This window comes from Seriola lalandi, unplaced genomic scaffold, assembly GCF_002814215.2.
Source record: "Seriola lalandi dorsalis isolate HSWRI2012SDOR001 ecotype SW California unplaced genomic scaffold, Sedor1 jcf7180002052929, whole genome shotgun sequence".
Classification (NCBI taxonomy): Eukaryota; Metazoa; Chordata; class Actinopteri; order Carangiformes; family Carangidae; genus Seriola; species Seriola lalandi.
The window spans coordinates 302,228-314,727 of record NW_019523482.1 but is presented as its reverse complement, the minus strand read 5'-3'; the positions used below and the strand labels follow the sequence as shown (position 1 = coordinate 314,727).

Sequence of the window (12,500 nt, the reverse complement as noted above, 5' to 3'; positions counted from 1 at the left end):
TAAGAGCTGTATCCTTTGAGCGAACTCTTGAAGTCTGGGGCCAGACCATTACAACCTTTACAGATCAGGAGCAGAGCCTCAAAGTCTCTTCTGTAATGGCGAATGGGGTTGTTTAAAAACCGGGTTGATATGATCCTAGTCACGATACAAAAGAGCTGGAACTATTGAATTAATTTACCAGAACTACCAGTAAATAGGATGTAGCAGTGATCTAGGCTGTGTTTTTGAATCTGACTGGAATAGAAAGCATCAAATTTCTTTGGATTCACACTCAGCCAATAAACTCTCTAAACTTTTGCACCCAACACTAGAATTTCCATTTTTTTCTGTTTACTTGCAAGAAGTTTTGAGATATACAGACAATGTCTTTCCAGCAGTTGAACAGCGAGTCAAAAGTGCTCATGTTATCAGCAGATAGTGAAATGTAGAGTTGTGTATCAAACGCATATTTATGACAAGTAATGTCAAGTGCTCTTCAGCATATTTCACTGCTACAATAAATATCTCATCTCAACTGTGATGCAGCTTTTTAATGAGAGAGGAGCATTCCACTGGTCTCTAAATTATAGGCGTAAAGTATGTCTCTTCCAGATGTGCATTACCAGCCACACAGAGAGAGACTATTGGCCTACACTTCAAAAGGCAAGACAGAATTATAATTTTAATTTCACTCCAGCCCTATATGCCTAGATAATGATTATAACCAGAGACTGAGAGTGTGTGTGTGTGTGTGTGCGTTGGTGTATGGGTGGAGTGGGGGTAGGTCAGGCAAGATTAATTGTGGGGGATGTAAATTTCATTCGTCACATGCAGATTGGTGTCAATTTTAATTGAATTAAAACAATGTGAACCCTGGCCTGCTCACAGTCTACGAGGACAGCTGGTGAATAGAGATGAAGTGAGTTGGAGAACACTTGAGAGGCGGGAGGAGGGGAAGGGAGGGGGGGTGGAGAGGTTAGGGGGCGAGGGAGAGAGACACGGAAAGAGAGAGAGATTAGTTAATGATGAGAGTGATAGTTGACCTTAAAGTAATGAGTCATTCTGCTCCACCCGGCGATGGTAATGCTCGTTTCATGAGTAACTCAGCCGCTCATTAAATTTATCGCCTTTAAAAATGTGTGGCTCCATGTGTCCTATAGATATCCTCACGCTGGACTTTCTACACAACGAACAGCAGCTTGTGTGCACTGGCACCTTTCGGGTGTGATTGATGTACATGTGTGTGCACACAGGTGCATACTTGTGTGTAGGTGGAGTCAGGAAAAATCAACTGCTAGACTAACACTTATCTCAGGTGTGATTTTATCATCATCTCCCCAAGGACATGTAGCTGAGACCTGAGTGTTTAGCGTGCACACGACAGGCCGGCACTTTGCAGGCGGCACAGGTGCAGTGCACTCACGCCAGGCTTAAGCATATAGACTCAGAGATGGAGAAGGTTTCGGTCGAGAGCAAACCCATCTCATTTTCTCACCCTGCACCTCTTATCTCGCCCCACTCATTCCGCTTCTCCCTGCTCTCTTGGATAATATCAGCGCTAATCGTCGCCTCTCCATCCATCTAGCCATCTTTAGACCGACAGACAGGAGACCAGACGGAGGAGGTGTGGAAGCCAAAGTGTCTCCGCTGACTGCTTCTGCCTCCATCTTCGCCTGCAGTTTCACGTCCGCTGTGGTGAGATTACACCCGGCTGGCCAGGTAAAAGTCAAGCTATCGCCATAATAAATAAATAAGATAAAATAAATAAATCACAGTCCTGCTCACACATGTGCACACAGGCAGTAACATTTTATAAGGTTGTGAAGTGTTCATGCTTCTGAAGGTGACCCTATAGCCGAGGAACTGCAAGGAACCTTTTACTGCAATGAGACGATGTCCTGGATCACCTCCCCACACCTCAGCTCCTCATTACACGTGCAAACAACACTCTTTCTCTAACACACACACACACACACACACACACACACACACACACACACACACACGCACACGCACACGCACACAGTATGCATGTTGTCTCAAATGTGAGCTCTAGCCCTGGAGAAGCAAGGGCAATCAGGTTACTGCGAACCTTGATGGATGAATCTTAAGTGTTGGGCGCCTGCTGAAGAATACATTCCGGTACAGTGAGCAGGGACTAAAGCAAGCGCCACATGTAAAATAGACCAAACACAGTCACATATTTTATTTTCACACATACACAGTACATATTCATCCACAGTACATAAAGTGAGCTTCCCCCAGCATCACCCCACCCACTACCAGAGGTAATGTAAGGCAGATGATTCCTCTCCTCCCCTCGATTTCCTCTTGCCCTCTGCATCTCCAATTCACTGTGCCAAATGGTACATTTACATTGGCCATAACCTCAATCACCATGCTTGCAGGCTATGCTGAATGTGCAGACAGACATTTCTACAATGAGGGGATGCAGACAGAGGTATAATGGGAGCAATAGATAGAAACCCACGCCCGAGGCATCCATCAAACCAAACGACTCCATTACAGTAAGTCCGACAGAGGCAAACGGTAATGTGCACTGTGATAAACACTAGGATAATAGTCTGTTTATAGTCCTGGACACACTGTTTCTGCCGAGAAACACTGGCAAAGAATACAGATAAGATACAGGAGCAGCAACTGCTCTATCTTTTTCATTCTTTCTATCTCTTTTCCTCTCTCTCCTTTGCTGTTATCAGTCACTTTCACTCCCTTGTTCTCTTTATCCTTTTCAGCTCTCTCTGTATAATATTTTCCTTCCTACAGAACGCAGAGTGAGCTGCATACATCAGCTGAACAGAGCTTTTATCTGGTGTTACAGTATAGTAGCATTACCATCACAGTGTTGAAATGAGGCCTGGGAGAACCATAAAAATACAATAGAAATGATTCAGATGTTCAGACATATCACACCAAACACTTGTAGGTATGCATATATAACTTTAGGAAGACAAACACACAAGCACACACACAGAGCGGCCTGCACTGTACATGCATGTATCAGTTAGTCCTGGTTGGGTTGTGGTTTCAGCCGACGCGTTGCTTCTCGTGTCTCTGATAGTAGAAAGGGGGTAAACACAAGAGTAGACTAATCTGACCACGCTCTGTATTCCACAGAGGAACTGGGAAATAGCAAACCTGCTGCTGCTATGAATCAATTATAAGAGTACACAAAAAGGCACTCTCTTTACAGATGGGAGGTTGAGGTGAAGGTCTATGGAGGGGAAAGAGAAAACAAAATCTTTCCATCTGTTGATAATGGTGTTTTTATCCTCAGTACACACCACATCGCTGAACAGGCTCTACCTCCTCGCGTCCACATGCTCAGAATGAGATAAGAACATTTAAATGCACCTTGACATAAACGGGAAAGAGCATTAAAAAAAAGAGGCAAAAGGGGGTCGTTGTTTCTTTTACATTTCTATTAACCTGAGGAGCATCAGCGCTTGATTAAGGCGCTCCTGGATCAGCCTGATCTGGGCGAGTCTGTGTTTATGCCCATAGTTAACCTCTATTACAAGACTGACCTCAGTCCAGATAGTGGCTGCTTCTGCTTCAGATGGAGGCTGTTACATGGTGCAGCAGGGTCAGAACAGAAGACATACACAGACAGACACACACACACACACACACACACACACACACACACACACACACTGCCACACCCACACACACATTTGTGACAATCCTGGGTCAAAGCAAAGGCCAGTTTTTATTGCACTATATTTAAGATCAGTTAAACTTAATGACCTCCTTCATCCTCTTTGCCTATCAAATAAACTCCAACATTAGCCCTCAGATCTCAGACGGAGTTTGGCCTTTTATGCTTGCCGTCCAGGCAATGTCGGTTTTAACAGGATGTGATAAAGTGTGGGTAATCTCACGCCCACTTGAGGGCATGATGGTGTAGGTTTATTAAAGGAAATGAGCCTATGGTGAGGATGAGCTAATCTAATTCTAGCAGGATACTACAGCACTAAAAAGGAGGTACCCCACTGCTATGGTAATAAGGCAAAATGCAGTGGTAATAGAGCAAGCCGTATTTTTATAGCAGAAGCAGCACAACTGATGACACAGAAGTGGTGACTGAGACAGGTGCATATTGAAAACTGCTGCCAGCAGTTTTCTAATAAATATGGGACACTGGGTCAGTCACATTCAGTCAGTTTACAAGGGGGCATTGAGCATTGTCTTCATTTTGGAAATATGCTTCATGTAAATTATTTCATGTACTTCGAGAGGAGAAACAACTGTGGGATCCCCACATCAACCTGCTGCATTAAGGCTACACAGCATTGCTCCCTGTGTATCAAATAAAATTACTTCCTCCAGTTTGATGACTTATAGACATTTCATTATGCAAAACATGCATCAAAGTATCTACAGACAGTGTGTGGGTGTCTCTCTGTGGCTCGATACTATATGTGTGTACGCAAGCATGACTGAAAGGCATACAAGAAACTATGGGTGGCTTAGGAAGAATGATAAGAACACAGAACAATGGAAAATATGTTCAGAGTGAGAGATAATCAAACGTAAAATTACTTATTGCTTTTCTTCTTGCTCGCGGACTCACTCTTGTTCACAGGGTTGATTTTACCAAAGCATTCAGTTATATATTTTCTAGTGTTATCGCTCCTATTGTTCAGCCAGGCACTTTGTGGATTCATACCTCACATTGCAGGTAACATGGAGGGCTTTCATACAGACTTGACCAGTGTTTCTTTCTCTTTCTTTCTGCCTCTTTCTATATATTTCTCTCCCTTTTCCACTCTCTCCGTCCGTCTGTATCATTAATGTTCACTGTGTATATTTATAACCCAATAAAGTTTTTATGACCATCGTCATTAAAGAACATCGAGGTCATGCTGACAGGCAAACAGACACACAAGGATACAGCCAAAGTACATACAGCATATAGTCAACATGTTATTCACTTGCCAAACATACAAACTGTGTAACACACAATCTAGAACTATGTTTTCACATTACAAATAAGTTTAGCTAGCTACACTGAGCTATTCTGGGTAGCTCAAAAGGTAGAAGGGATTTACTTTGTCTTGCTCAAAGAATGAAAACACAGACACAACATCCCGCTAAAGTAGTCCACAACAAGGCATGTGGAGCACTTTGAGTAACTGGGATATTGTCTCTGGAAAAACACGCTGCTCCAGAGTTCTCTATATTTTTCAGTGCTGGGAGCACCACAGATTCTATTGATGTCTATTGTATTTGGTAGGTCTGATAAGTCTTAACAGTATATTTCTCAAAACCTGAGCAAAAAAAAAAGAAAGAAATGAACAAGAAACTGCATGGACAGAGATAGAGAGGAAATTATTCTTCCCCTGAAATGGGTGAAGTGACTCTTCAAACTGTAGCACAGAACCTCAAAATAGAAAAGGACCTAACTGCCTAACCCAATGGTACACTGGTGCTCACGTTATATGGTGATATTCTTCTCATGCATGTCGTGAGGAATTCTTCATTTAGGCTCCTTACAGGAAAATGCTGAGCACAGTAATATTCTACTCTGATGGTAACAGTGATGAAATTAAATCTAGTGCATCTACCTCCTACCTGTCTCACACTTACTGAGCCCCACTGAGGATGAACTGCTGATCCATCAATCACAAGATCAACCAGTCTCAGAGCCACACCTCACAGGATCACATTTTAGCCTCATCCAATAGTAAGCCTTGCTCAGGGTGAGGCATGTACGTATCTCTCTGTTTAATCTTTGTTAGATAGCAAACAGCCTTTGTACCACACACTGCTATCACCCTCATATCACACGAGAGCAATGACCAGCCACACAAATAAATACCGCACGAGATACTAATCAAATGCTAACACTGGGGGGGCACTTTTTTGAGCTCACCACCTCTAATCCTTTAATCCTAAAGATAAATATGTTCATGACATACACCTTCCTCTCAAACAGATGCGATGAGTTTTGCAATTATTTTCATATTGGTGGTTGCCATATGATTATCCCAAACTGGAGGTCAAGCAATGCTCATTTAATTTCCTAAAGCATCACTGCACCAAATACGTCCACACTTTTAGGCTTTAATTTTAATGATGTGACCCCAGTGGGCATAGTGTAATAGGTGGCATCAGAAAAATGTACACTAAAATACAATGAGTTGCACCATCGAAATTGTCTTGAGAGAAAAAAAAGGACAGAAAATAACTGGAATTGACCTTTTCATCAACCCTAATCAGAGCAGTTGACCTGGCACAACAGTCACTCTCATAAAGAACACATGAGGGCATTTATTTATGTGCTCACCTTGCAGGTGTACAAGGCAAAGACAGAGAGAGAGAGATGGATAGAAACAGAGGGAGCAGACTAAGTGTACTGTAAATCTCCTGACCTTGGTCCTGGCTCTTTAGCTCTCTGTGTGAAGGGGTTTAGCCCATAGCCTTAAATATTTCAACACTGCTTGGTTGGCGGGAAAGTGCTGAGTTAGAAGAAGGGAGAGAAGCCAGGCCACAGCATTCTACCTCCCCCAGCAATTAACAGAGCAGCAGGACACCGCTGCAGTGCTCAGTGGTGTGTGTGTATGTGTGTGTGTGTGTGTGTGTGTGTGTGTGTATTAGTTACTATCCATTTCTTTTCTGCAAGTACCTTTGACAGTTTCAACTGCTACAGTAAAAATTGTAGACACCTCTAGAAACTTCGGCATATACAAAATCACACTTTCTTGTGTTTTTTTTCCTCCAAAAAAACTTACCAGTTACTGTCAGCTCAGTTGTCCTCCTCACAACAAAACCACCAAACTGGATTTCGCAGGTATAATTCCCAATGTCATCTTCCTTTACCTCCTGGATAGACAGAATGTCTCTCTTCTGGATGATGCTGGCACGCCACTGCTTTGGACGACACTCCTGTGCATTAGAGAAGGACGGGTAGGTCAAATTCAAAACATCAACCCAAAATTCATAATGGATTACATCCACAACATTTCAAATGGTTTGAGCTGGACACAAAAAAAGCTTTGAAATGTCATGTCAAATGTTAAGAAAGTGGATGGAGTGCTAGCGATGCATAGCTTGGCACGCTGACATAAAAATTCCATAAGGTAAAATGATACGGCTTAGCCATTATCCTACTTATCTGATCAAGATTTATTGCACTGAACTGAATATTCTCTATTCAATACTCCGGTATATCCAGAGAGGACAGAGAATGTTATTTACAGTAGTCTCTGCTGGCAAAATAAGTGTGTTTATGCTGCGTCTGTGTGTGTGTGTGTGTGAGTATAAGTATGTGCAGGCACAATGAGTGACTCCACGACATGATCCCCTCTCCAGCCCCCTCGGTGCTACGGTAGGGACAACGATGGCTCGGCGGATTCTATTCCACCATTGCTCCCGGCAACCTTCAAATTCAATCACGGTGGCTCCACAGTCATCCAAATAACTCTGGGTTCCAGGACTCCCAGTCATTACCCAAGCCGTAATTGAATTCTGGAAAAACCTAGAGGTCGAGCCCGGCCAGCTAATCTACTGCTGATCTGCCTGTGAATAGTCTGGCCTGAGCCCTTCTCCTGATGCACTGTGTTGTCCGCAGGCCGTGCCTGACCTGGGAAAGGCAAGAACCCAGGTGAGGGAGGAGAGGGCGCATGCTGAATAAAGATCAGGGACGAGGTGTATTTGGAGGACATCCACTCATTCCTCAGGGCAAAGAGTGATATTGTACAATTTTCTCCTCATACAAGATTTGTGTTGATTATAAAAGCCACCTCTGCTCACTACTTATTCTCTTGACTATAACTATGACTCCGACGGTGGCACACAGCAAACATAGCAAATATAGCTTATGTAATTCATTGTCATCATTTGCATCCATACATAATCTGCCTAAGTGATCTGGAACCAAGTTTCCAACAAGGCTTTTAAACATAATCAGCCAAGAAATTAGATGAAAACAAACCAATGAACCATTAAAGAATATTTCTCGGTTGTATAATCACAAAGACAGATGCCCCCCTTATTACTTTTGCCTGACACATAGCAAATACAGGTATTCAAGACATACAAAAAACACTGAACAGTGAATCTTCACGCAAATGTACAAATAATACACAAACCAAGAAGAGATACAATCACACATGAACTGCTCGGTCAGAAAGCCCACCTTGTACCAGGTGATGCCCAGCTCTTTGCCAGGTTCAACATAGTCATCTATGTCAGGGCAGAGAATGTCTTTACTCTTGCTGAGCTCAGCCTTCTCAGTTCTTCTCATGTTGGAGTTGTAGCACAGATTTGTGTCATTTTCCGCCACAGTCAGAGACATAGACACCTTCATGCAGTATGTTGAGTTCCTGTGGGCAGAGAACGAGAACAGTTTACTTGTCTGATCGTGGGAGTTCACTGAGAAAGCACCATTAAACAGTACAAATGTTACATAATAGAAAGCAAAACAGATAAAAGACTTTCTTAATCATGTTCATTCACACAAACAAAAAACACTGATACTCTTACTACATATCGTCAAACAAGTGTAATTTTATGTTCACTCCCTTTGATACCCTTTCAGTTATTTGTATCCTATTCCATCCGTCCTCTGTCTCCCTCCTCCTCTCATGTTTGTGGGGTTAGCAATAATGACGTGTTCAGCAGCTTTACCGAGTCAATGACTCACGCTCACGACCATTATTGGATTTATGGGGGGAGTCAGCCGGGCCTGGGAATGCTAATCAGAGAAGAGACAAACGCTGAGAGGGCCTCACGACATGAAGGATGAGAAAGCTGCTTGGTCATCACAAGGAGTCCCCATTGCACATCCTCCCTCGTCTCCCGGCAACCGTGAGCACACTTCACCTCTGATGCACACAAGCTGGCAGAGGTGAAGGATGCCTCTCTCTCTCTCTGTTATCAATGTTGTCGTAATCATCATCCTTAACCACCATCAGCCACCATCATTTCAGCCCCTGTCACCATTGACACAATGCCATCCCATTGCATTCGCCTCCCCAAAAGTGACTGTGACAATGTGTTCCCTTCCAAACTTACGCAACATGGCCAAAAGTATAAGGATCCCCACACAAAGTATGTTGCCACCTTTGCTGCTTTGACAGCCTCAACTCTTTTGGGGAAAGTTTTTCCACTGAATTTTGGTGCTGACATTTGCTCTCATTCAGCCTCAAAAGCTTTACTGACAATGGCCCCTGATGTCCTGGCTTGCAGCAAGTGTCCCAGTTTATTCAACACTTCCACCTCACTCGCACTGAGGTCAGGGCTCTGTCATGTCAAACTTAGAAAACCATTTCCTTATGGACCTCACTTAGTACATTGGGGACTTTGTCATGTTGAAACAGAACAATTATTTCCGAATTATTGTTACAAAAGTGGAAGCATACTGTGAATAGGTGTAGCATTAAAAGAGGCTAGGTGGCAGGTGGTAGTGACTGCTGCTTGACAGGAGCTTCGGCCATTGTTGTGTTTACGAGACAAGAAGTTTTAATATGCCCACTGAGCAGCACTATGTCTTCAGGGCAGATGGGCTACAGTGAATTGCTATCGAACTACTTTATAATGTAAGTCTGTCTGCGTTTTTAACCTCTGTCTCCTGGCCCAGCCTGACTGCGATCTGACTAGGTCAGCCAGTTGGTTGGTCACAATGGGAAGCTGTGCGTAAAGCCATATGGGCTTTCATTTCATTTCATTACATTACATTTACGGCTTGCCAGATGCTCCCATTCACTGTAAATGACAGGGTTTCATACGATCTACTCAGGTTATGGAAGCAATAAGGGAGTCACCCTCTCTCGTATAAACACCTCTGACCCCCTGGGGCCATAAAACACAGGTGCAGACACACACACATGCTAAAGAGACAAATGCTGCTGTGTGCAGCTGTGGAAGACTGTAAAGATAGCAATGAGGGGAGCAGAAACAGAATAGCAACTGGGAATGAGATAAAGAAGATGCTATATAGGTCTACTACATAGAAGATGACTAAAAGGGCATCTAGAAAATGCTGTAGGAAGCAAAAGTACGATGCAAGATATTGCAACAGAGTTATGCCCTCTTGGTGCTGAAATCTAACATTATCGACTCAATGCCTCCTATCTAGAGGGAACAGAGTGGGAAGATGCGATGCTGTAGGCTTACAAAGTACACTTGGACAATATATTTAGTTAAAGAAAAAATACAACCATGCAAACACACAGTCACTGATACACATGTGGACACATAACATGCACATGTTGGCAAATTTCCCCACCTACAAAATCAACCCACAGAACACCAACCCGCTTGTTAACATAACAGGGGGATGATCAGAAATGACCTCTCACAGTAGTGCACCTGAGCCACTGAAGTCTCCAGGGAGCTGATAGGAGACATCTCTAATGTTTAAATATTCACAGCCGGCACCCTGTGGCATTGTGGGAAGGTGTCAGCGGTGCAGCTTGATTGATGGACAGCCGGGGGTCAATGCACAGTCCTGCAGTGTCTTTCACGTCTGTCACATTCTATTTGAGTGTAGCTGGTTATTAGTTGCAGATATTAGTCTGCGGCTCACGTTAGCTGTAATTCTCCAAATATTATCCTACCGTTGGATAATGTAATCATGGGAAGGAAATACACACGGTGTCAGCCACTCCAGAACACAGACTCATTACTAGAATTAATATAAAATAATTTATCCGGTCAAACATAGAGAGACTGTGGCGGTGTGTGTGTGTGTGTGTGTGTGTGTGTGTGTGTGTGTGTGTTTGTGAAAGAGCAAAGAAGACTTCAGACCTTGTGTGAGAAGACAAAGGAAAGGACAGGTGGAGGAAAGAGAGGCAGAGAAAGAGCAAAGAAAAAGAGAGAGAAAGCCAGAGGAAGCACGCGGAGATTGATGTGTAAATGAAGTCACCTTCACATGAAAACTAGCGATTAGACTTAAATTTCCAGACCGAGAAGGACAAAGATAACTATTCACACGCATGCACACAAAGAACGTACGCATACGCAGCACAGAAAGACACACACTTCAGTGAATCGGTGTGCCTCCATATCTCTTTCTGAGAAAAACATCTGGAGGGCGGCAGTAGAAAGCTGAACTTAACACAGAGGGATTTACCTACATTTATAGACATTATGCAACATGACCAGAGCTACTGGAAACTATCCTGCCATACATAAAGTGCAGTCAGAAGGCATTAGGGCATTGACACATTTTTAGTGCGTTGGCTTTTTGTACTTCAGCGATCACTGGATTTGAAATGAAACAATCCCTAGGACTTTAGAGTGCAGACTATCAGCTTTAATATGAGGGCGTTTACATCAAGATTAGCTTTAACTGTGATACAATGAAATCATTGAAGTAAAAACTGCAGTCATTATCGCTTCTAAATGGATCGTTGCCATCACTACCCCCAAATTTCTGGTATGCATTCTTCACGTTACTCATGCTGAAAACAAAAGCATCCTAATCTGATCAATTACAGTCAATGTGCTCAAAATATCTATGTATGTAGCCTTGGCATGTAGATTCATTTCTGAGGCAGTGTATTAGGTCCTGCATCATCCTTGGCAATTTGACCAGGGCTGGGGGGCCCATAAGCTCACCCACATGTTTATTATTGTAACCATGATGACAAATGCCTGGTACACCTGCTGCCGTAGGGGTGCCATTTCAGCCCTTACGGGTTACATCAGAGCGTCTGGAAAAGTACCATAGTGCCAGTGGCACTTTATGTTTTAAATTGCATGTAATAATGATGAGATTTTTACAACCGAATAACTCATTATGCTTTTGAATTGTTATACCCACTGAGCTGCAGTTTATTAGGCACGTATTAAGTGTATCAAATACCAAACCATTACACCAGCCCTGCAATAAAGCACTAACATTACAAATTTTATATATCCAATCATGTTACAGAGGTGTTGATTCAACTCTCTGGTCATATGGTTGTGTAATGTTTGTCCATCACCAGTAATGTCATTGGGGGTGGTTTTAACATTAGGTGTAATTCAGATGTCTACGGTATGGATAAATGAAGGTCTGCTGCATGTACTGTATGAAGTCCGACTGGGGCGAAGAGAAGATGAAGGCATATTTTTCCTGTCTTTGCCTGCGGGGAGTTTCAGGGGAGAGCGGTTAGGTCATATGTGCTAAAATGTGTGACTCAAAAGCTTACTCCCTAACAAAAAGAGAATTGATTTCAGCACAGAGGCAAATCTCTCGCAGTGTTCTGATTAGGGTATCTGAGCGGTTTGAAATCCCCCAAGCTCAACACGAGCGGGCTGAGAAACACAGACCTGGGGGCACTTCTTACAACTGTAGGGCTCTACAGAATTAAAGCACGCCCTGAATTTCAAACACAACACTTGAATAGGAACATGGCCTTGTTAGAAGAAATGGTCAATAATCAAAGTCAAGCTTAATTTACAGTAAGACAGCATTACAAAGTATTTGTGCCAGATTAGTTCTACAAAGTGTGTGTTCATGAAATACAGGCTGGGATATCACTGCACACAAGCACACTCCCCCCCCC

The 12,500-nt window shown here is 43.1% G+C and overlaps 1 protein-coding gene across 2 annotated transcripts in view; it reads right to left on the bottom strand.

The window, feature by feature from the left end:
- Window positions 1-12,500, bottom strand: part of il1rapl1a (interleukin 1 receptor accessory protein-like 1a) — a 157,734-nt gene that overhangs the window by 74,799 nt on the left and 70,435 nt on the right. For both annotated transcript variants that reach the window (XM_023400694.2, XM_023400698.2), the window contains exons 4-5: window positions 8,144-8,330; window positions 6,738-6,891 (exon numbers count right to left, since the gene is read on the bottom strand). In XM_023400694.2, coding sequence (XP_023256462.1) covers window positions 6,738-6,891; window positions 8,144-8,330 — 341 coding nt within the window. The remainder of the gene's footprint in view (window positions 1-6,737; window positions 6,892-8,143; window positions 8,331-12,500) is intronic.